The sequence below is a fragment of the Ranitomeya imitator genome, chromosome 1 (assembly GCF_032444005.1).
Source record: "Ranitomeya imitator isolate aRanImi1 chromosome 1, aRanImi1.pri, whole genome shotgun sequence".
Lineage (NCBI taxonomy): Eukaryota > Metazoa > Chordata > Amphibia > Anura > Dendrobatidae > Ranitomeya > Ranitomeya imitator.
The window spans coordinates 784,378,386-784,403,624 of NC_091282.1; the positions used below are offsets into that span (position 1 = coordinate 784,378,386).

The following is a 25,239-nucleotide window of genomic DNA, read 5'->3' on the forward strand; positions in this document are numbered from 1 at the left end:
GTGTGGTTCCAAAGAAGGAGCCTAACAAGTTTCGGTTAATTCAGCATTTGTCATACCCTCGGGGGCGGTCCATGAATGACGGCTCTGCGGTTTATACGTCTTTTGACGAGGCAACACGCTTGGTGCGTAGTTGTGGCAGGGGCTCGTTGTTGGCCAAAACCAATATCCAGTCGGCTTTTCGGTTACTTCCCGTTCATCTGGATAGCGTGAGGCTGTTGGGTTATTATTGGAACGGGGGGTTCTATGTTGATAGATGTTTGCCGATGGGTTGTTCGTTGTCTTTCGCATACTTTGAGGCTTTTAGTTCCTTTCTTGAGTGGGTCGTTCGGGATGTGTCTGGTTTGGATTCAGTGATACATTATGTGGACGACTTTTTGTGCATCGGGCCTGCTCAGTCCGTCTGTTGTGACATGGCATTGCAGACAGTGATTTGGGTGGCAGAACGTTTTGGTGTTCTGTTGGCGCCGGGGAAAACCGAGGGGCCCAGCACGTGTATTTCATTTTTGGGCATTGTCATTGATTCCGTTGAATGGGAGTTTCGGCTACCAGAGGAGAAAGTGGTTGTTTTAAGAAGCGAAGTGGCTCGAGCGCGTCGCTTAAAAAAGTTGCCTTTGCGAGAGGTTCAATCCCTTCTCGACAAATTGAATTTTGCGTGCAGAATCATCCCGATGGTGAGGGTGTTTTCTCGCAGGTTAGCGGGTGCTACGGTGGGGGTTAAGGCCCCCCATCATTTTGTCCGCTTGTCTAGCGAGCACAAAGCCAATTTGGAGGTGTGGGACAGTTTTTTGGCACAGTACAATGGCCGTTCGCTGCTGATGGAGAAAGTGGTGGGCAACTCTGACTTGGACTTGTTCACGGACGCCTCGGGTGGCGTTGGTTTTGGCACCTTTTTTGGGGGCCGGTGGTGTGCCTCCAGATGGCCCGACGACTGGTTCAGTTCCGGGTTGGTGAAAAATGTGACCTTATTGGAAATCTTTCCTATCTTGGTTGCCGTTTATTTGTAAAAGGAGGACTTGCGCAATCGCAGGGTTCGCTTTAATTGCGATAACATGGCAGCTGTTTGCATTATCAACAGTTTAACGACATCTTCTCCCCCGGTCATCAGGGTTTTACGTCAGTTGGTGTTGTTCTGCATGTCTATTAATGCTTATGTTACGGCGTCTCATGTGCCTGGAGTCGAGAACTCCATTGCTGACTCTTTGTCTCGACTTCAGTGGGAGCGTTTTCGTGCTTTGGCCCCGGATGCGGAGGAGGCGGGGCTGGACTGCCCACCGGAACTCTGGAGCGTGGTATCCGGGCTGCAGGACCTTTGATTCATGCGTCTTTGGCACCTAGCACGTGGGCAGCATACTGGTCGGTATGGTGTGATCCTGGTTGGTGTCATGCGGGGCTGCTAACGTGGGTGACGATCAAGTGGGTGCCTTGTTGTTGTGGTTGAGACGCGGTCCTGATGAGGGGTGGTCGGCGACGTAGGTGGATAGAATTAGGTCGGCTTTGGCTTTTGGTTTTCAGCTTAGAGGATTACGGGATTTGACAAAATTGTTTCTGGTAAGGCAGGCAGTGAAAGGTTTTAGAAGGAGGGCGGGACGGGGGCATCGCAGGCGCCCGATCTCTTTTGGCATGTTGGAAAAAGTTGGTACGCGTTTAGACGAGATTTGTATATCCGATTTTGAGGTGGCTCTTTTCTGTTTAGCATTTTCCCTGGCATTTTTTGGAGCTTTGCGGGTTGGGGAGATCGTGTCTCGTACCACGCCAGACAAGGGGAGCTTTTGGCTAAGGATGTGGTGCTTATCGACGGTGGTTTACAATTTTGGTTACGTAGGTCAAAGACGGACCAGGACGGTAGAGGTAAACGGGTAGTTTTGGGCGCTGTTGTGGGTTCGCTCATGTGTCCCGTCAGTTGTTGGCAAGTTTTTAATAGTTTTCGGCCATCTAAGGCAGGACTTTTGTTGTGTCAGGATGGGTCTTTTCTGTCCAAATTTCAGTTTGTTGCGGTACTTAGCCGGGCGTTGTCAGGGATGGGGCTGATGCTTCTCGTTTTGCATCTCACTCTTTCCATATTGGGGCCGCGACTGAGGCGGCTTTGGGAGGATTGGCACCTGAGGTTGTTCAGAGGATCAGGAGATGGGAGTCGGGGCGTTACAGGAGCTATGTTAGACCCTGAAAGCTTGGGGGGGGGGGTTTCATGTTGTTTTTGTGTTTGTAGTAAATTTTGTGGACTCTAAGTTGTCTGTATTTTCCAGGTCCCCATCCTCTGTTGGTTTGGATCGTCGGCCACTCCTACGTGTATTTGGGCGCGAGGCGTGCAGACGTTCGGCGGGACGGACATCAACTCGGTCTTTCCAAAGATGTGGCTGTGGTCAGGTGGTTGGGTTTTCTGGGGTTGTGTTGGAACAGGGTTATGCAGGAAGTGCATAATGGTGTTCATTTGGACAGACCTCCTGACATCTTGGTTTTACACGTTGGAGGAAATGATTTGGGGATTCGCCCATGTCGTGAGTTGATTTGGGATATTAAGCATGACCTTCTCAGGTTATGGATGTCTTTTCGAGATTTGCTCGTGGTATGGTCGGATATCATCCCGAGGAGATGCTGGCGGCACGCCAGATCTGTGGATGGATTATTAAGGCCAGAATTAACACTAGAAGTCCCCGAGACGGGTCATTTGACATTTCTACCTTTGAAACCCAGAGAAGGGTCAAATGACCTAAAGGATTTTATCTATAGCTTATCTTATCTCTATTCACTGTCTTTTGTTCTGTAATTAAGGCCATTACTGTTGCACCACAGGAGGTTGTTTGCTGTTTTCCATGGAGTTTACCCTTGTAGTTTCAAGTTTCAAGTTAGTTCTGTTCAGTTTATTGTATTTGATAAAATAAAGACTATACATATTGTATTTTGTTTAGTTTTATTTGAGCAAAAAAGCGCTGAAACAATGAATCATTTTTTATATATTTTAAATAGAGAATTCGAAATTTTAGAGCAAGGTACAGCTGTGAGTAATGACCAGAAGCATTTGTGTCTAAGGCTATGTGCACACTTTGCGGATTCCACTGCGGATTTTTCCGCAGCGGAATTCCAAAATCCACAGTGAAAACCCGTTGCGGTTTTTACTGCGGATTTATCGCGTTTTTTACTGCGGTTTCTTCTGCGGATTTTCATCTGCAGTTTCCTATTGGAGCAGGTGAAAATCCGCAGAAAAGAAGTAACATGCTGCGGAATGTAATCCGCAGCGTTTCCGCGCGGATTTTTCCGCAGCATGTGCACAGCGTTTTTTGTTTCCTATAAGTTTACATTGTACTGTAAACTCAGGGGAAACTGCTGCGGATCCGCAGCGGTCAAAGGTACCGTTACATGTTACGATCTCGTCGACGATATAGTTAGAAATGTCACGTGATCACATCGTTCGTGCAATCAGTTTCACATCGTCCAAGAGGCGTCACATGCAACTATCTTGTTAACGATGTAAATTTTGGTTCCGCGTTAGCCTTATTGAAAACGTTTGCAGAACGATTTTTCACAATGGCAGGAATAGGAGAATTTAGACCGACATCGTTCATCTCAGCGTTACACTGAACGATGCTGCACATCTTCTGACACATAATTGGACGAGGATCGTCAGATTTGAGATCCTGACCTCAAATCTGCGATCAGCGATCCAACGATGTGTTGTCCGATATCTTCACGTTACACGCAACGATGTGAAAACAACATCGCATGAACGACGTGATCACGTGATGTTTTCAAACGATATCGTCAACGAGATCGTAACGTGTAACTGTACCTTTAGGCTTCAATCACACTAGCGAAAAAAAATCGCAGCATGTTCATTCTTGTGCAAATTTGGCGCGAAAAAAATTCGCACAAGAGGACTGAAATTTTAGTGAGAAAAATATACAAAAGAACAACTGTTATTTGTTTCGATGCTTTTTATTTTTTTTTAAAAACCAATAAGATTTTTTATCACTAAAGGGTTATTTCACACCAACATCAAACAAATAGTGACATTTTCGAGATGAGCAGTGTATAAGCGGCATGGCCAAACAAATGCGATAAAACAGTGAACAAGAAAACAATATAATCAAATTATACAACAAGGAGGGATGTTGGTGGAGGAGTGGGAAGAGGGGAGGGGGAAAAGGGTAAAGGATGCTTTTTATTTTTGTTATAAAAATGTTAAAAAAATACAAGGAATAAAACAATTCCACACATATTTTCAATAGGCTGCAGTGGGGGGCTGTGTGTGTGTGTGTGAGTGGCATGTCCTTGTGTGACTAGCATTTCAGCACTCACTCAGCAGTCTGTCTGAACATGTTGGAACATACCTGGCACTGCCTGGGTATGTCCCTGGTACATTTGCCACAAGTGCATTTGTAGCAGTCAACACATCTCTCAGTTGCACAATTGTTCGTGCATCGATGGTTGACCTGACACTTCACCCTTTTGCCAGGGCTGGGTGTGGAAGGAAGTTGCCAAAGGAGTTTCTCCTTGCGTGCCTTCTTTTCAGTCACATGACGGCCACCTAACTCTTTTGCAAGCTCAACCAGGAAGTCCACCCGTCTCTCCCGCACCCCAGTGCATGCCTGATAAAGAACATGAGCATTGAGTGCTGCCATGTCAATCATGTTGTAGAACACGGCGACTGGCCATCTCCGTGTTCCTGCACGCACGCTGTACTCCCGCACCATTTGGTCCATTACATCCACACTGCACTTTGTGTGGTTGTATTGTGTGACCGTGTTTGGCTTCCTTTTGTTGGTATCCTCAGTCTCAACCACGCTGTGCATGCTGCTGAGAATGTAGACGGCCTTCTTTCGTTTGGGTGCATACACTGTCAGTGTGGCACCAGTGGTTGAAAACACCTGAGTGGTGAATTCAGTGCGGTCCATCTGTCTAGCGGATTGAGGAATTTCCCGGCGACTCTTGTTGACTGTGCCAAGGATAGTGGTTTCCCGGCTAAGCAGTCGTTGTGCAAGTGACAATGATGTAAAGAAATTGTCCGTGGTTACAGTTCTGCCCTTGTCCATGAATGGTTCCATCAGCCTCATCACTACAGTTTCGGACAGTCTCTCCCCGCTGGGACGACTGGGGTCCTTGCCAAGATATGGGAGGACATTACAGATGTACTTTGATTTCAAGTCGCAAGCCACCCAAAACTTGATGCCAAGCTTGTCTGGTTTTGTTGCAATGTATTGCAGAAAACAGCAGCGAGTCTTTGACGGGAAAAGCTGTTCATCAATAGTGATGTGTCGACCAGGGTTGTAGGATGCGATGCAGTTGGTGACAAACGATCTCCACACATCAGAGATTGCAGCAAACTTATCGGTCTCCACTCGCTCACTGCGCATGAACATGTCATCAAAGCGTAGGTGTTGCATGATGTCTTGAAAGTGGTTTCGGGTCATAGTGGCAATGATCTTTGGGTTTCCCAGGTTTGCTGACCAGCTGTCACGTAGTGATGGAACCTTGGTCACCCCCCACAAGATAATGACTGAAATAAATGCCATTAGTTCCGGGAGACCCATGAACCAATCCACCTTCTTCGTGTGACGTGCATGTTGAGTAGTCCATTCTTCAATGCTACGAAGCATGTCAAGACTGATAAAACAGAGGAAGCTCTGAAGGCGACTCTGGACACTTCGTCTGGCCTTAGCACTTGGCTCTCCATCTGTAGGGTACGGTTCTATTGGGGTCAAATGGAAATGTTTCCCCACTTGCACTTCATGCCACACTGTGCCATCTTTTGCGGTCTCTGTCGGCTCACTCGCCAACCGAGCTCTCTTTTTTGGTAGAGGCGGAGTCTCCTCATCTGCAAGATAAATAATTTCAAATAAGCATTTTGTTTTGGTTCAAAATAAAAAAGATAGTCAGGAAATAAAATAGGTAACTCACACTGCCTTTTTTAGCATCCTGTTCTGTCCGTTTTTGAAACAAGCAGAACAGGATCCCTTTTGGCCCCCATGCACCGTGGGTGATGTCCGTGTGCTATCCGTGAATCCACAGATAGCGCTGTCTGCTGTCACCACATACTCACCTCCCTCCAGCGCCTCTTCTCCTCTCACTTCCGGTTCACTCTTGGGCTCAGTGAAGTGAATATTCATAAGCCTATTGAGCAGCACCGGAAGTGAGAGGAACTGTCAGCGCTGGACTGAGGTGAATATGAAATTCTTTATTTTTAGGCTTTTCACTTTCCTCCGTGGTCCGTGCACACGGAAGTCACCGACCCTTATCTGCACCAACCCCTGCAAAACATAGGATCCAAATGAACAGGCTAAGAAAGGAGTGTGAAGCCAGCCTAACCTGAAGACAGCTCAGAGTCCGAATCCGGTTGAAGGACTATGTCTTCTCCATCTGAGTCAGAGGGGTTTGTGTTGCTCAGAATCAGTTCCAATGCCTCTTCAATGGTGTGCCTTCTCTCCATTTTCTTTCCTGTGAACAAAATAGGTTTCTCCCCCACAGCACATAAAGCTGCATGCAAATTTGCTAATGCAATGCAGCTGGGGGGGGCAGACACTCAGGAGCAGCTCACATTCTCACAAGCAACCCCCACACTCAGGAATAGCTTGCATTCTTCTGTTTACATACTCTTATCTACACAGACCGCTCTCCAGCGACCAACGATGCCGGTAACCAGGGTAAACATCGGGTAACTAAGCATAGGGCCGCGCTTAGTAACCCGATGTTTACCCTGGTTACCATGCTAAAAGTAAAAAAAAACAAACACTACATACTTACCTACAGCCGTCCGTCCTCCAGCGCTGCGCTCTGCTTCTCTGCTCTCCTCCTGTACTGTCTGGGAGCCGGAAAGCAGAGCGGTGACGTCACCGCTCTGCTTTCCGGCTCACAGACAGTACAGGAGGAGAGCAGAGCACAGCGCTGGAGGACAGACAGCGGTAGGTAAGTATGTAGTGTTTGTTTTTTTTTACTTTTAGCATGGTAACCAGGGTAAACATCGGGTTACTAAGCGCGGCCCTGCGCTTAGTTACCCGATGTTTACCCTGGTTACCAGTGAAGACATCGCTGGATCGGTGTCACACACGCCGATTCAGCGATGTCAGCAGGAGTCCAGCGATGAAATAAAGTTCTGGACTTTATTCAGCGACCAACGATCTCCCAGCAGGGACCTGATCGTTGGTCGCTGTCACACATAACGATTTCATTAACGATATCGTTGCTACGTCACAAATAGCAACGATATCGTTAACAATATCGTTATGTGTGAAGGTACCTTTAAAGTTATTCGGGAGGTATCTAATTTTGTGGTCAGGAATGGAGGCTTGTTCATCCGTCCTTTTGAACTGAAAAAGGGTGGGGACGATTTTCTCCTTGGTGATGATTTTCATTTGAATGCGGAGGGCATCGATTTGTGGGCCCTGGGTTTGCAAAACGGTATTGAAAGGGCCATAGTGGTCAAGTGTGGGGGGTCTCGGGTATTTGAGGTGTGCAATTACCCTCGTTGTGGCGGTGCGAGGGGTCCTTGGAGTTGGTGCTAAATTGGCCTGGGAGATCTGTCGTAAACTCTCCTTCAGGCCCTGGGATCCATATTCATGTGTAAAATAAAGAATAAAAATAAAAAATATTGATTTACTTACCCTCTGACGCGCCCTGGTCGTCACCGCTGCAACCGCCTTGCTTTCGTTCCGAAGAATGAGCGCGTTAATGACCTTCGATGACGTCACGGCTTGTGATTGGTCGCGTGAGCGACGTCATCAAAGGCCCTTTACGCGCTCATTCTTCGGAACGAAAGCAAGGCGATTGCAGCGGTGACGACCAGGGCGCGTCAGAGGGTAAGTATATCAATATTTTTTATTTTTATTCTTTATTTTACACATTAATCTTAATCCCGATACCGATTCCCGATATCACAAAAATATCGGAACTCGGTATCAGAATTCCGATACCACAAATATCGGCCGATACCCGATACTTGCGGTATCGGAATGCTCAACACTAGTCGGTGTAAACTTTGGTTTCGGGTATGGTGGTTTGGGGGGGGGATCTTGGCAACGGTGGGCCGGATTCCCAAGTTTTAAGTGGACATGGTTAACCCTTCGGGGTATTTTGGTGCTACCGAGCCTGGGTGGTAATGGCTGGGAGTAAATTTATGGTCTGTTTTCTGTCCACTCTCTATTATGGTTGACCACCAGTTTGGAGCTTCAAGGACTCCTCACCACGTTATTTTACTGTTATTTGTATGTTTATAATAAAGGCCCCTGTGGCCAATTATTATCCAAGTTTAGAGTTATGTCGATATTTGGATTGGGTTATTCGGCGACAAATATGGGGTTGTTAGGGATAAAAAGGGGGAAAATTCCTTCTGGGTATCGACCAATAGCAATGTCAAGAGCAGGCTGGAGTGAGCCGTCCCCTCCCCCACAGACAGCGTACGTGCAGGCCGTCATGACAGGGGTTTGGGAGCAGAAGGATAGAGGGTGGGGTTATTTAATGGGAGGGGGGTCGTATGCATGAAGAGGGGGTTTATAGGGAAGAGAGGGGGTGGGGCTTACCAGTTCCCGCTCTGGAGGCCACGCGAAGATAACAACCCTCCCGCCCTGTTTTTTTTGTGTCGTAGGGTTTTTCGGGTGTAGTTGTTTTTGGGTCATGGTGGCTCGAGGCAGTGGGAGGGGTCCTTGGAGTTGGTGCTAAATTGGCCTGGGGGATCCTTCGGGATACGGATTCTTCAGTCGGTGTAAACTTTGGTTTTGGGTCTGGTGGTTCGGGGGGGGGGGATCTTGGCAACGGTGGGCCGGATTCCCAAGTTTTAAGTGGACATGGTTAACCCTTCAGGGTATTTTGGTGCTCCCAAGCCTGGGTGGTAAAGGCTTGGAGTAAATTTATGGTCTGTTTTCTGTCCACTCTCTATTATGGTTGACCACCAGTTTGGAGCTTCAAGGACTCCTCCCCATGTTATTTTACTGTTATTTGTATGTTTATAATAAAGGCCACTTAATTGCACAATGCTGCCCTTTTGTGACAGGCTCACAGTCCCTGGGGAGAAAAGTTCATGAGAAACATTGTGACAGTTCAAAAGTCATAAGAGCAATGCGACAGAGACCAGGGGGCATTGTGCACAGGTCTTGGCGTCAATAGGATTTGAGACCCTTTGCTAGTCCGCAGTTCCATAGTCCAGCAGGAGGATGCGCAACCGTGAACAAAGCATCTTGGATGGGGAAAGCACAGTGCACACAAGAAAAATAACCTTTGGCCAGTAATGGTGACTCCCGATACCTTCAGGTCTTTCTGCCCTCAGGGATGCGATACAGGCCCTGTGCGCTAACTGGGGCCCCCGTGTGCTGCCCGGGGCCACATGTGCTGACTAGGGCCCTGTGTGCTGCCTGGGACCCTGTTCGCTGTCTTTGCCCCCCGTGTGCTGCCTGGGGCCCCTGTGCGCTGCCTGGGGAACCTGTGCACTGTCATGGGCCCCTGTATGCTGCCTGGGGCCCCGTGTGCTGCTTGGGACCCCGTTTGCTGTTTCTGCCCCCCCGTTTCTGGCCTGTTACACCGGGGGGCATTTGCCTCTCTGCCACCTGGCCCAGCCAGCCCCTGCTCTATACTCTGGGCCGTTACTTCTCATATCCTGGGACCACATAGTATCTTGTAATAGTCTGATGACCCTGTGTGTCCCGGTTGCTGTAATAGCAGGATCTCTCCAGTCTATTAATGCATTGTCTAATCTACACAACCAGTGTAATATTTACGTATTGAAATCTGCAGAAATTGGCAGGATGAAATAGGAACATTTACCTAGTGATGATCTTACCTGAGGGATGGATCCTAGGACTACACGTGTCTGGTTGTATAATATCCGGATACATCCTCCTACACATAAAAGGGGGTTCATATCTGCAGAAATTGGCAGGATGATAGTGGAACATTTACCTAGTGATGATCTTACCTGAGGGATGGATCCTAGGAAAACACGTGTCTGGTTATATAATATCCGGATACATCCTCCAATATATAGAGTAGAGGAGAAGTCTTCTTCACCACATCTGACATCCGGGCACTGCACTGCAGGTGAGTGATACATTGTCATCTTTACTCACAGAAACTGTTACATTTCTATCCTGTAACTGGTTATAGAGGTTCTTATACAATTTCAGGGATTTTATCTTTTTATGCTGAAACCTCAATTATGGAGCAATACATTAGGTCATGGACACTTCCTACAATTATTTTATGACCAAATTATAGCTTCACATTCAGTCAGTAACTGTCTTTTGTCTTCTTAGGAAATGTTCAATCGATAGATGAGAGGCTCCTACAATCAGAAAGACCATATGTCAGGGGTGGGCAATTAATTTTTCCAAGGGTCCACATGAGGAACTGGGACAGTTGTGGTGGGCTGAACGAATCAGCTGAACTTAATTAAGCTCAATATTTTATTGTTTTTGAAAATATGCTTTTAATTAGAAGTATATACGGGTAAGAAAACATGTTACAATAAGCTTTATAGTAAAATTTGCTAGCAGCTAGGCAACAAAGCAAGCACATTTTCGCGACTTTAATTGTCTTATTAATATAACATACTTTAGTGATGTAACATACTTTAGTGATTGCATATTGCATACTTGCGGTCATGTGTCCGCCCAGTGCCGGAGATTCCTCACAGCGCGCAGTACATGTGCTGTAAGTATTCACAAGTCTGTAGTCACATAGAGTGTCTGCAGACTTGTAACCAAAAGGCCAGACAACTCCTCACATGATGTTCTCCATTTATAAGTTTCTAGTATTTAATCTCCAGCACTGGATTAAAATAATAAAATATGATGTTACTCACCCCAAATTTAGCTCTACCATTTCACCACTGCACTAATCTCTATTTATTGACTGCAGCAGTGACATCCCAACTACAGCTCGCATCAATGCTGCTGCCAGTCACAGAGCTCAACACCTCATGCTGTCTACAAGGAGCTGAGTTGCTGAGCTCTTTGGCTGTGGAGGTGATGTCTGCTGCACTCATCCCATCACCACTGCAGTCAGTAACCAGAGACCATAGCAGAGGCAGAGATGTGGCTATGGAATCGGGGTGTGTGCATAACATCCCATTTTATTATTGTTGCCTCCTACTGGCGATTAAAGGCCAAAAACTTATAACTGGAAAATATCATTAAATAATAACGTACACTTATACTTCCTTCACTGGCACCATTCTTCGACTCTGAGCCCTGTGTACCCATGTCATTGTCACATGAAGGCTGCAGTTATCCGCAGCCACAAGAGACATGGTTGAGAGCAGCTGAATGATGCTGGTGTATTTTCTTTTTAATTACGTTATGCAGCTATTTACTGGCACATAGAGGGGTTTACCATTATTGAGGTTATCCACAACGAGCCAGAACTATTTGGCTGCAGCCTGTACAATTTTGTCAGAGCAGACATTCCCCATTCTCCGCCCCCTCTGAATCTGTATGCAATTTGCACCATGGCTGTTCCGCCCTCTGCTCCGCCTCCTCTCCGAACCCTCAGAATCCTTATGCTGGCTGCACCATTTCCACTCCGCCTTTTCTCTGCCCCCTTCTGAACTATTATGCTGGCCGAATCATGTCCGCTCTGCCCTCTGGACCGGGTTTCTCTGAATCCTTATGCTGCCTGCACCATGTCTGCTCCGCCTCCTCTTCGCCCCTCTGTACTCTCATGCTGGCTGCTCCATAGCCGCTCCACTCTCCTCTCCCCCCATGTGTACCCTTATGCTGGCTGCTCCATGGTTGCTCCACCTCCTTCCCCCCCATCTGTACCCTTATGCTGGCTGCTCCGTCCTCCGCTCCGCCTCCGCTCCCCCCCACCTGTACCCTTATGCAGGCTGCACCATTTATTATTATTATTATTTATTTTTTATATAGCACCATTAATTCCATGGTGCTGTACATGAGAAAGGGGTTACATACAGAGTTATAGATATCATTTACAGTAAAGTTTACAGTTACAGACTGGTACAGAGGGGAGAGGACCCTGTCCTTGCGGACTTACATTATATGGGATAGTGGGGAAGAGGCAGAAGGTAGGGGCGAGGTGGCAGCTCTGGCGATGGTGAGGCAGCAGAATGGTTATTGCAGACTGTAGGCTTTCTTGAAGAGATGGGTTTTCAGGTTCCGTCTGAAGGAGCCGAGGGTGGTGGATAGTCGGACGTGTTGAGGCATGGAATTCCAGAGGATGGGGGATATTCGGGAGAAATCTTGGAGGCGGTTGTGTGAGGAATCGGAGATTACGTGAGGGAAGATATTGGGAGACAGGTTGTGGATGGTTTTGTAGATCAGTTTTAGTAGTTTGAACTGGATTCGTTGGGGAATTGGGAGCCAGTGGAGGGATTTGCAGAGGGGAGAAGCAGGGGAGTAGCGAGGAGAAAGGTGGATTAGCCGGGCAGCAGAGTTGAGGACAGACTGGAGTGGTGCAAGAGAGTTAGCGGGGAGGCCACAGAGAAGGGTGTTGCAGTAGTTGAGGCGGGAGATGATAAGGGCATGCACAAGAGTTTTGTTAGATTATGGGCTGAGGAAGGAATGGATTCTGGCAATATTTTTGAGTTGGAGGTGACAGGAGGTGATAAGAGTTTGAAGGACAGGGCAGAGTAAAGATTTACCCAGAGGCAGCGGATTTCAGGTGCGGGAGAGAGCATGATGCCATTTACCATAATAGATAGGTCAGGTAGGGGGGATACGTAAGATGGGGGAAAGATGATGAGTTCGGTTTTGTCTACATTGAGTTTTAGGAAGTGAGAGGTGAAGAAGGAGGATATGGCTGACAGACACTTCGGGATTCTGGACAGCAGAGAGGTGACATCTGGGCCAGAGAGGTAGATATGAGTGTCGTCCGCATACAGGTGGTACTGGAAGCCGTGGGACTTTATGAGTTGTCCTAGGCCAAGAATATAGATGGAAAAAAGTAGGGGCCCTAGGACAGAGCCTTGAGGGACTCCAACAAAGAGAGGGCGGGATGAGGAGGTGGTGTGGGAGTGGAAAACGCTAAATGTGCGGTCAGAAAGGTATGAGACAATCCAGGACAGGGCAAGGTCTTTGATGCCAAGTGAAGAAAGAATCTGTAGCAGTAGGCAGTGATCGACTGTGTCGAAAGCAGAGGATAGGTCAAGAAGGAGGAGGATGGAGAACTGTCTGTTAGCTTTGGCTGTGAGTAAGACATTAGTAATTTTTGTCAGGGCAGTTTCGGTGGAGTGGTGAGGGCAGAAGGCAGATTGGAGGTTGTCAAGGAGAGAGTTAGATGAGAGATGGGAGGAAATTTGAGCATGGACATGCTGCTCAAGGAATTTTGAAGCAAATGGGAGCAGTGATGTGGGGCGGTAGCTGGGCATAGCAGTTGGGTCAAGGTTATTTTTTTTGAGGATGGGTGTGATGGTGGCATGTTTGAAGGCCGAGGGGAAGGTACCAGAAGATAGCGATAGGTTGAAGAGATGGGCTAGGGCTGGAATGAGCATGTTAGTGAGGTTGGGGAGCAGGTGGGAGGGGGTGGGATCAAGTGCACAGGTAAAGAGGTGCAATTTGGAAAAGAGGCGAGTAAGCTCTCCTTCAGTGTTGGAGAGGAAGGTTATTAGGGAAGGGCAGAGGTGTGGTATATGGAGTGGTTGGGGTCATGGAACAGTTAAGGTTTGCCCTGTTTGGTCGATCTTGTTTTTGAAGTAGGTGGCAAAGTCCTCGGAAGAGATGAGGGGAGTTGGAGGTGGCAGTGGTGGGCGGAGGAGGGAGGTAAATGTGCTGAATAGTTGTTTTGGGTTGTAGGATAGTGAAGATATAAGATTAGTGAAATAGGTCTGTTTAGCGGAGGTGAGGGCTCATTTGAAGTTAAATGTAGCTTGTTTGAAAGCAGTGAAGTCTTCTGGCAGGCATGTTTTCTTCCAATGCCGCTCCGCAACCCTGGATGCTTGCCGAAGTTTTTTTGTGAGATTGTTATGTGTTGTGAATTCTGCTCTTGGGCTCCCTCCGGTGGTTATGAGTGGTAGTGCTGCTGTCTTTGGATCGCAGCATTTATCAGGTGTGTCCACTTGGACAAATTGCAATTTGGACTTGGCTATTTAGTCTTGCTTGATTCTTTAGTCAGTGCCAGTTGTCCATTGTTTTTGGAGGATTCACATCTCTGACTGGTCTCTCCTGTTTGCTGTTCTTTTCATCAAAGATAAGTTCTGGCTTTGTTTTTGCTGTCCACATGCTGTGGGCCTTATAGTTCTGTGCATTTTCATGTATTGTCTTGTCCAGCTTTGTCTGTGTTAGGATTTTTTGCAGCCAAGCTGTATCTCTGGAGATGCAGATATACCCTCCATGTCTTTAGTCAGATGTGGAGTTTTGTATTTTCTGTGGTGGATATTTTCTAGTGTTTTAATACTGACCGCATAGTTCTCTGTCCTATTCTTTCTTTTTAGCTAGAAAGGCCTCCTTTGCTTAATCCTGATTTCTGTCTGCGTATGTCATTTCCCTCTCCTCTCACAGTCAATATTTGTGGGGGGCTGTCTATCCTTTGGGGATTTTCTCTGAGGCAAGATAGTTTTCCCATTTCTATCTTTAGGGGAAGTTAGTCCTTAGACTGTGCCGAGGTGTCTAGGGAGTGTTAGGTACATCCCACGGCTACTTCTAGTTGCGATGCTAAGTTCAGGGTCTGCGGTCAGTACACGTACCACCTTCTCCAGAGTACGTCACATGCTGCTCCTAGGCCACCAGATCATAACAGTACAACTGGCCAACAATGAGTTAAACGCATCTCAGAAGAAGGGAAGGAAAGTGCTGAGCCATTTGTTTTTCTGTAGTCTGTTGTGTCTTTCCTTTCCTCTTTTCCTCTGGGTGGCTCAGGAGTTAGGCGCTGGCATGGAGGTTCAGGAATTGGTTTCTCGTGTGGACCAACTTGCTGCTAGAGTACAGGGTATTTCCGATTATATCGTTCAGACTCCGGTTTTAGAGCCTAGAATTCCTACTCCTGATTTGTTTTTTGGGGACAGGTCCAAATTTTTGAGCTTCAAAAATAACTGTAAACTGTTTTTTGCTCTGAAACCCCGTTCTTCTGGTGATCCCATTCAGCAGGTTAAAATTGTTATTTCCCTGCTGCGTGGTGATCCTCAGGATTGGGCATTTTCCCTGGAATCTGGGAATCCTGCTTTGCTTAATGTAGACACCTTTTTTCAGGCGCTAGGGTTATTGTATGATGAACCTAATTCAGTGGATCATGCAGAGAAGACCTTGTTGGCCCTGTGTCAGGGTCAAGAAGAGGCAGAATCGTATTGCCAGAAATTTAGAAAATGGTCTGTATTGACTAAATGGAATGAGGATGCCTTGGCGGCAATTTTCAGAAAGGGTCTTTCTGAATCCGTTAAAGATGTTATGGTGTTATGGCCTGCTGGTCTGAGTGATTCTATGTCTCTGGCCATCCAGATTGATCGGCGCTTGCGCGAGTGCAGGGTTGTGCACACTGTGGCGTTGTCCTCCAAGCGAAGCCCTGAGCCTATGCAGTGTGATAGAATTTTGTCTAGAGCTGAACGACAAAGATTCAGGCGTCAGAATAGGTTGTGTTTTTACTGCGGCGATTCTGCTCATATTATTTCGGATTGCCCTATGCGTACAAAGAGAATCGCTAGTTCTGTTACCATCAGTACTGTAGAACCTAAATTTCTGTTATCTGTGACCTTGATCTGCTCATTATCATCATTTTCTGTCATGGCATTTGTGGATTCAGGCGCCACTCTGAACTTAATGGACTTAGAATTTGCCAGACGTTGTGGTTTCCCCTTGCAGCCTTTGCAGAACCCTATTCCTTTAAGGGGCATTGATGCTACACCGTTGGCTAAAAATAAACCTCAGTTTTGGACACAGCTGACCATGTGCATGGCGCCAGCCCATCAGGAAGATTGTCGTTTTCTGGTGTTGCATAATTTGCATGATGCTATTGTGCTAGGTTTTCTATTGTGCTAGACTAGTTGGGGTTGTCAGGGGGTTCATGGTCACGTTCCTTTGATGTCAATTTCCTCTTCCCCCTCTTCTGAAATTCCTGAGTTTTTGTCAGATTTCCAGGATGTATTCGATGAGCCCAAATCCAGTTCCCTTCCACCGCATAGGGACTGTGATTGTGCTATTGACTTGATTCCAGGTTGTAAATTCCCTAAGGGCCGACTTTTCAACCTGTCTGTGCCAGAACATACCGCCATGCGGAGCTATATTAAGGAGTCTTTGGAGAAGGGGCATATTCGGCCATCTTCTTCACCATTGGGAGCAGGTTTTTTTTTTGTTGCTAAGAAGGATGGCTCCTTGAGACCCTGTATTGATTATCGTCTCTTGAATAAGATCACGGTCAAATTTCAATATCCTATGCCTTTGCTTACTGATTTGTTTGCTAGGATTAAGGGGGCTAGTTGGTTTACTAACATTGACCTTCGAGGGGCATATAATCTTGTTCGTATTAAGCAGGGTGACGAATGGAAAACTGCATTTAATATGCCCGAAGGCCATTTTGAATACCTTGTGATGCCATTCGGACTCTCTAATGGCCCATCTGTGTTCCAGTCCTTCATGCATGATATCTTCCGGAGTTATCTTGATAAATTCCTGATTGTATATTTGGATGATATTTTGATTTTTTCCGATGATTGGGAGTCTCATGTGAAACAGGTCAGGATGGTATTTCAGATCCTCCGTGAGAATGCTTTATTTGTGAAGGGGTCTAAGTGCCTCTTTGGAGTGCAGAAGGTTTCTTTTTTGGGCTTCATTTTTTCTCCCTCATCTATAGAATTGGATCCGGTTAAGGTTCAGGCCATTCATGATTGGATTCAGCCCACATCTGTGAAGCGCCTTCAGAAATTCTTGGGCTTTGCTAATTTTTATCGTCGGTTCATTGCCAACTTCTCCAGTGTGGTTAAACCTCTGACCGATTTAACGAAGAAAGGCGCTGATGTGACGAATTGGTCCTCCGCGGCTGTTTCTGCCTTTCAGGAGCTTAAACGCCGATTTACTTCTGCCCCTGTGTTGCGTCAGCCGGATGTTTCTCTTCCATTTCAGGTTGAGGTTGACGCGTCTGAGATTGGGGCAGGGGCCATTTTGTCTCAGAGGAATTCTGATGGTTCCTTGATGAAACCGTGTGCCTTCTTTTCTCAGAAGTTTTCGCCTGCGGAATGCAATTATGATGTCGGCAATCGGGAGTTGTTGGCTATGAAGTGGGCATTTGAGGAGTGGTGACATTGGCTTGAGGGGGCCAAGCACCGTATTGTGGTCCTGACCGATCATAAGAATCTGATTTACCTCGAGTCTGCCAAACGACTGAACCCTAGACAGGCTCGATGGTCCCTGTTTTTCTCCCGTTTTGATTTTGTGGTCTCGTATCTTCCGGGTTCTAAGAATGTTAAGGCTGATGCCCTCTCTAGGAGTTTTTTGCCTGATTCTCCTGGGGTCCTTGAGCCGGTCGGCATTCTGAAGGAAGGGGTGATTCTTGCTGCCATCTCCCCTGATTTACGACGGGTTCTTCAGGAATTTCAGGCTGATAAACCTGACAGCTGTCCAGTGGGGAAACTGTTTGTTCCTGATAGATGGACTAGTAAAGTGATTTCTGAGGTTCATTGTTCTGTGTTGGCTGGCCAGCCTGGGATTTTTGGTACCAGAGATTTGGTTGGTAGGTCCTTTTGGTGGCCTTCTTTGTCGCGGGATGTGCGTTCTTTTGTGCAGTCCTGTGGGACTTGTGCGCGGGCCAAGCCTTGTTGTTTCCGTGCTAGTGGGTTGCTTTTGCCCTTGGCGATCCCGAAGAGGCCCTGGATGCATATTTCCATGGATTTTATTTCTGATCTCCCTGTTTCTCAAAAGATGTCGGTCATTTGGATGGTTTGTGATCGCTTCTCTAAGATGGTCTATTTCTATGGATTTTACTTCTGATCTTCCAGTTTTCCAGAGGATGTCGGATATCTGGGTGGTTTGTGATCGGTTTTCTAAGATGGTTCATTTGGTACCTTTGCCTAAATTGCCTTCCTCTTCTGATTTGGTTCCGTTGTTTTTTCAGCATGTGGTTCGTTTGCATGGCATTCCTGAGAATATTGTGTCTGATAGAGGTTCCCAGTTTGTTTCTAGGTTTTGGCGGGCCTTTTGTGCAAGACTGGGCATTGATTTGTCTTTTTCTTCCGCATTTCATCCTCAGACAAATGGCCAAACCGAGCGAACTAATCAGACTTTGGAAACTTATTTGAGATGCTTTGTGTCTGCTGATCAGGATGATTGGGTGGCTTTCTTGCCATTGGCCGAGTTTGCCCTTAATAATCGGGCTAGTTCTGCTACCTTGGTTTCGCCTTTTTTTTGTAATTTTGGTTTTCATCCTCGTTTTTCTTCAGGGCAGGTTGAGCCTTCTGATTGTCCTGGTGTGGATTCTGTGGTTGACAGGCTGCGGCAAATTTGGGCTCATATGGTGGACAATTTGGTGTTGTCTCAGGAGGAGGCTCAGCGTTTTGCTAACCGTCGTCGGTGTGTTGGTTCCCGGCTTCGGGTTGGGGATTTGGTCTGGTTGTCTTCCCGTCATGTTCCTATGAAGGTTTCTTCCCCTAAGTTCAAGCCTCGGTTTATTGGTCCTTATAGGATTTCTGAGATTATCAATCCAGTGTCTTTTCGTTTGGCCCTTCCAGCCTCTTTTTCCATCCATAATGTTTTCCATAGATCTTTGTTGTGGAAGTATGTGGTGCCCGTTGTTCCCTCTGTTGATCCTCTGGCTCCGGTGTTGATTGATTTGGAGTTGGAGTATGTGGTTGAGAAGATTTTGGATTCTCGTTTTTCAAGGCGGAAGCTTCAGTATCTTGTCAAAAGGAAGGGTTATGGCCAGGAGGATAATTCTTGGATTGTTGCCTCCGATGTTCATGCTGACGATTTGGTTCGTGCCTTTCATTTGGCTCATCCTGATCGGCCTGGGGGCTCTGGTGAGGGTTCGGTGACCCCTCCTCAAGGGGGGGTACTGTTGTGAATTCTGCTCTTGGGCTCCCTCCGGTGGTTATGAGTGGTAGTGCTGCTGTCTTTGGATCACAGCATTTATCAGGTGTGTCCACTTGGACAAATTGCAATTTGGACTGGGCTATTTAGTCTTGCTTGATCGTTTAGTCAGTGCCAGTTGTCCATTGTTTTTGGAGGATTCACATCTCTGACTGGTCTCTCCTGTTTGCTGTTCTTTTCATCAAAGATAAGTTCTGGCTTTGTTTTTGCTGTCCACATGCTGTGGGCCTTATAGTTCTGTGCATTTTCATGTATTGTCTTGTCCAGCTTTGTCTGTGTTAGGATTTTTTGCAGCCAAGCTGTATCTCTGGAGATGCAGATATACCCTCCATGTCTTTAGTCAGATGTGGAGTTTTGTATTTTCTGTGGTGGATATTTTCTAGTGTTTTAATACTGACCACATAGTTCTCTGTCCTATTCTTTCTTTTTAGCTAGAAAGGCCTCCTTTGCTTAATCCTGATTTCTGTCTGCGTATGTCATTTCCCTCTCCTCTCACAGTCAATATTTGTGGGGGGCTGTCTATCCTTTGGGGATTTTCTCTGAGGCAAGATAGTTTTCCCATTTCTATCTTTAGGGGAAGTTAGTCCTTAGGCTGTTTCGAGGTGTCTAGGGAGTGTTAGGTACATCCCATGGCTACTTCTAGTTGCGATGCTAAGTTCAGGGTCTGCGGTCAGTACAGGTACCACCTTCTCTAGAGTACGTCACATGCTGCTCCTAGGCCACCAGATCATAACAGTTATGCCAAGGTTGCCTATTGGTTCGTCGCACTGTGCCATGCATGAGAGGGGCGACTGAATCTATCGCTGATGTGAGGGTGGAGTTATAGAACGCGGTGGCGCTGTCCGTGTCGTGGAGTGAAGATATGGAGGACAGGGGTAGGAGAGAGTCTGAGAGTCTGTGAATGTCTAGATGTGAGAGGTTTCTGCGAGGATGTGGTCATGGCTGGATATGGGGGGCAGGTGAAGAGGACAAGGATGAGAAGGTGAGTAGATGGTGGTCAGATAGGGGAAGGGAGAGGTTGTGAGATTGGATAAGGAACAGAGGCGGGTGAAGATGAGGTCTAGCTTATGTCCGTCTGTGTGGGTGGCTGTGGAGGACCACTGAGTGAGTCCAAAGGATGAAGTAAGGGCCAGTAGCTTGGAGGCTGCTGGCTGGCGGGTGTCAGTAAGGATATTAAAGTCACCCATGATGATGGTGGGGATGTTAGCAAAGAGAAAGTGAAGGAGCCAGGTGGAGAATTGGTCGATGAAGGCAGTGGCTGAGCCCGGTGGTCGGTATATGAAAGGCGATTGGAGGGAGAGTACATATGGACAGAGTGAACCTCGAAAGAAGGGAGGATAAGGGAGGGTGGGGGTTGGATAGGGTTGAAGGAACAGTTTTTAGAAAGAAAGATACCCACTCCTCCACCATGTCTGTTGCCAGAACGAGGAGTATGGGTAAATTGGAGGCCACCGTAGCTCAGTGCTGCAGGCGAGGCCGAGTCAAGGGGCGTCAGCCAGGTCTCAGTGAGGGCCAGGAAGGAAAGGTTTCGGGAAGTAAAGAGATCGTGGATCACGTTGAGCTTGTTGCATATAGAGCGGGCATTCCAAAGTGCCCCAGAGAGAGGAAGCAGGGGGTGGGGGTCAGTGGCACAGATTTTAAGTATGAGGGTTTGCGATAGTTTCTCATAGTGTGAGAAGGATAGGGGTGAGGATTAGTGATGCATGAGGCGGGGGGGGGGGAGGGGGGGCAGGATTGGGGGATGTGTCGCCAGCAGTGAGAATAGGCAGAGAAAGAAACGAGGTGGGGGGTAAGAGAGAGGGGGAGATAGTTATGTGGTTTGAGGGTGCAAGGGTATGGGGTTAGTGGAGGAGAGTGAGGATTAGTGGAGAAAAAACGGTGGGGGAAATGTGAGCATGGTTAAAAAGCAGGGGAGAAAAAGAAAGGCAAGTAACATAATATAGTAACATAGTTATTAAAGTTGAAGGAAGACTTTAAGTCCATCTAGTTCAACCTATAGCCTAACCTAACATGCCCTAACATGTTGATCCAGAGGAAGGCAAAAAGAAACCCATGTGGCAAATAGTAAGCTCCACTTTGGGGAAAAAAAAATTCCTTCCCAACTCCACATAAGGCAATCAGACTAGTTCCCTGGATCAACGCCCTATCAAGGAATCTAGTATATATACCCTGTAACATTATACTTTTCCAGAAAGGTATCCAGTCCCCTCTTAAATTTAAGTAATGAATCACTCATAGTCATTACACATCATACGGCAGAGAGTTCCATAGTCTCACTGCTCTTACAGTAAAGAACCCGCGTCTGTTATTATGCTTAAACCTTCTTTCCTCCAGACGTAGAGGATGCCCCCTTGTCCCTGTCTCAGGTCTATGATTAAAAAGATCAACAGAAAGGTCTTTGTACTGTCCCCTCATATATTTATACATTAAAATAAGATCACCCCTTAGTCTTCGTTTTTCCAAACTAAATAGCCCCAAGTGTAATAACCTATCTTGGTATTGCAGACCCCCCAGTCCTCTAATAACCTTGGTCGCTCTTCTCTGCACCCGCTCTAGTTCAGCTATGTCTTTCTTATACACCGGAGACCAGAACTGTGCACAGTATTCTAAGTGTGGTCGAACTAGTGACTTGTATAGAGGTAAAATTATGTTCTCCTCATGCGCATCTATGCCTCTTTTAATGCATCCCATTATTTTATTTGCCTTTGTAGCAGCTGCCTGACACTGGCCACTGAATATGAGTTTGTCATCCACCCATACACCCAGGTCTTTTTCATTGACGGTTTTGCCCAGAGTTTTGGAATTAAGCACATAGTTATTCATCTTATTACTTCTACCCAAGTGCATGACCTTACATTTATCCCCATTAAACTCATTTGCCATTTATCAGCCCAAGCTTCTAGTTTACATAAATCATCCTGTAATATAAAATTGTCCTTCTCTGTATTGATTACCCTGCAGAGTTTAGTGTCATCTGCAAATATTGAAATTCTGCTCTGAATGCCCCCTACAAGGTCATTAATAAATATGTTAAAAAGAAGAGGGCCCAATACTGACCCGTGTGGTACCGCACTGCTAACCGCGACCCAGTCCGAGTGTGCTCCATTAATAACCACCCTTTGTTTCCTACCCCTGAGCCAGCTCTTAAAGGGAACCTGTCACCTGAATTTGGCGGGACCGGTTTTCGGGTGTTTGATTCACCCTTTTGTTACGCGCTGGCTGCATGCTGGCCGCAATATTGGATTGAAGTTCATTCTCTGTCCTCCGTAGTACACGCCTTGCGCAGGCGTGTATTACGGAGGACAGAGAATGAACTTCAATCCAACATTGCGGCCAGCATGCAGCCAGCGGGTAACGAAAGGGTGAATCAAACACCCGAAAACCCCGCCCATATAACCGAAAACTGGTCCCGCCAAATTCAGGTGACAAGTTCCCTTTAACCATATATTTTCCCCTATCCCCATTATTCTCATTTTATGTATCAACCTTTTGATAAGTCCATATACACTAAATCCACTGGGTTCCCTTGGTCCAGTCCGGAACTTACCCCTTCATAGAAGCTGATCAGATTAGTCTGACATGAACGGTCCCTAGTAAACCCGTGCTGATACTGGGTCATGAGGTTATTCCTCTTCAGATACTCCAGTATATCATCCCTTAGAATGCCCTCCAGGATTTTACCCACAGTATAGGTTGAGCTTACTGGCCTATAATTACCAAGTTCAGTTTTTGTCCCCTTTTTGAATATTGGCACCACATTTGCTATACGCCAGTCCTGTGGTACAGACCCTGTTATTATGGAGTCTTTGAAGATTAAAAACAATGGTCTATCAATGACTGTACTTAGTTCCTGCAGTACTCGGGGGTGTATCCCATCCGGGCCCGGAGATTTGTCAATTTTAGTGATTTTTAGACGCTGCCGTACTTCCTGCTGGGTTAAGCAGGTGACATTTAATGGGGAATTTTTATCACTAGTCATTTTGTCTGCCATGGGATTTTCTTGTGTAAATACTGATGAAAAAAGTCATTTAGGATATTGGCCTTTTCCTCATCCTCATCCACCATTTCACCCAGACTATTTTTAAGGGGGCCAACACTATCATTTTTTAGTTTCTTACTATTTATGTAGTTAAAGAATATTTTGGGATTATCATTACTCTCTCTGGCAATGAGTCTCTCTGTCTCATTCTTTGCTGCCTTGATTTGCTTTTTACAGAATTTATTTAATTTTCTGAATTTATTTAATGCCTCCTCACTACCTACTTCCTTTAATTCTCTAAATGCTTTCTTTTTGTCACTTATTGCGCCCCTTACAGCTCTATTTAGCCATATTGGTTTCTACCTATTTCTAGTATGTTTATTCCCATACGGTATATACTGTGCACAGGTCCTATCCAGGATGCTAATAAATGTCTCCCATTTTCTTTGTGTATTTTTATGTCTCAGGATATCGTCCCAGTTAATTGCACTAAGATCATCTCTCATCCGTTAGAAATTTGCCCTCCTGAAGTTTAGTGTCCTTGTAACCCCCCTACTACACATCTTATTAAAGGAAACATGAAAACTTATTATTTTGTGATCACTATTCCCCAAGTGACCCCCAACCCTTACAGGTCCTTCTCAAAAAATTAGCATATAGTGTTAAATTTCATTATTTACCATAATGTAATGATTACAATTAAACTTTCATATATTATAGATTCATTATCCACCAACTGAAATTTGTCAGGTCTTTTATTGTTTTAATACTGATGATTTTGGCATACAACTCCTGATAACCCAAAAAACCTGTCTCAATAAATTAGCATATCAAGAAAAGGTTCTCTAAATGACCTATTACCCTAATCTTCTGAATCAACTAATTAACTCTAAACACATGCAAAAGATACCTGAGGCTTTTATAAACTCCTGCCTGGTTCATTACTCAAAACCCCCATCATGGGTAAGACTAGCGACCTGACAGATGTCAAGAAGGCCATCATTGACACCCTCAAGCAAGAGGGTAAGACCCAGAAAGAAATTTCTCAACAAATAGGCTGTTCCCAGAGTGCTGTATCAAGGCACCTCAATGGTAAGTCTGTTGGAAGGAAACAATGTGGCAGAAAACGCTGTACAACGAGAAGAGGAGACTGGACCCTGAGGAAGATTGTGGAGAAGGACCGATTCCAGACCTTGGGGAACCTGAGGAAGCAGTGGACTGAGTCTGGTGTGGAAATATCCAGAGCTACCGTGCACAGGCGTGTGCAGGAAATGGGCTACAGGTGCCGCATTCCACAGGTAAAGCCACTTTTGAGCTACAGAGAAGCAGCACTGGACTGTTGCTAAGTGGTCCCAAGTACTTTTTTCTGATGAAAGCAAATTTTGCATGTCATTCGGAAATCAAGGTGCCAGAGTCTGGAGGAAGACTGGGGAGAAGGAAATGCCAAAATGCCTGAAGTCCAGTGTCAAGTACCCACAGTCAGTGATGGTGTGGGGTGCCATGTCAGCTGCTGGTGTTGGTCCACTGTGTTTCATCAAGGGCAGGGTCAATGCAGCTAGCTATCAGGAGATTTTGGAGCACTTCATGCTTCCATCGGCTGAAATGCTTTATGGAGATGAAGATTTCATTTTTCAGCACGACCTGGCACCTGCTCACAGTGCCAAAACCACTGGTAAATGGTTTACTGACCATGGTATTACTGTGCTCAATTGGCCTGCCAACTCTCCTGACCTGAACCCCATAGAGAATCTGTGGGATATTGTGAAGAGAAAGTTGAGAGACGCAAGACCCAACACTCTGGATGAGCTTAAGGCCGCTATTGAAGCATCCTGGGCCTCCATAACATCTCAGCAGTGTCACAGGCTGATTGCCTCCATGCCACGCCGCATTGAAGCAGTCATTTCTGCCAAAGGATTCCCGACCAAGTATTGAGTGCATAACTGAACATTATTATTTGATGTTTTTTTTGTTTGTTATTAAAAAACACTTTTATTTGATTGGATGGGTGAAATATGCTAATTTATTGAGACAGGTTTTTTGGGTTATCAGGAGTTGTATGCCAAAATCATCAGTATTAAAACAATAAAAGACCTGACAAATTTCAGTTGGTGGATAATGAATCTATAATATATGAAAGTTTAATTGTAATCATTACATTATGGTAAATAATGAAATTTAACACTATATGCTAATTTTTTGAGAAGGACCTGTATATTTGATATGTGGTCTGGCCTGTTGGTTAATATTAGGTCTAGCAGTGCTCCCCTTCTTGTTGGGTCCTGAACCAGTTGTGAAAGGTAATTGTCTCTCATAGTTGTC

At 46.1% G+C, this 25,239-nt stretch overlaps 1 protein-coding gene across 6 annotated transcripts in view; it reads left to right on the forward strand.

The window, feature by feature from the left end:
- The first annotated feature begins 9,890 nt into the window (after nt 1-9,890).
- LOC138647963 (alpha-1-antitrypsin-like) overlaps nt 9,891-25,239 on the forward strand; it is an 85,940-nt gene continuing 70,591 nt past the window's right edge. For 3 of the 6 annotated variants that reach the window (XM_069737383.1, XM_069737402.1, XM_069737410.1), the window contains exon 1: nt 10,233-10,425. Coding sequence is in view for 1 of the 6 variants with exons in the window: in XM_069737410.1 (XP_069593511.1) it covers nt 10,400-10,425 (26 nt within the window). In the remaining 5 variants the exon portion in view is untranslated. Of the gene's footprint in view, nt 10,018-10,232; nt 10,426-25,239 lie in introns of those variants that run through there. The other 3 variants (XM_069737374.1, XM_069737391.1, XM_069737418.1) reach the window with 2 other exon arrangements.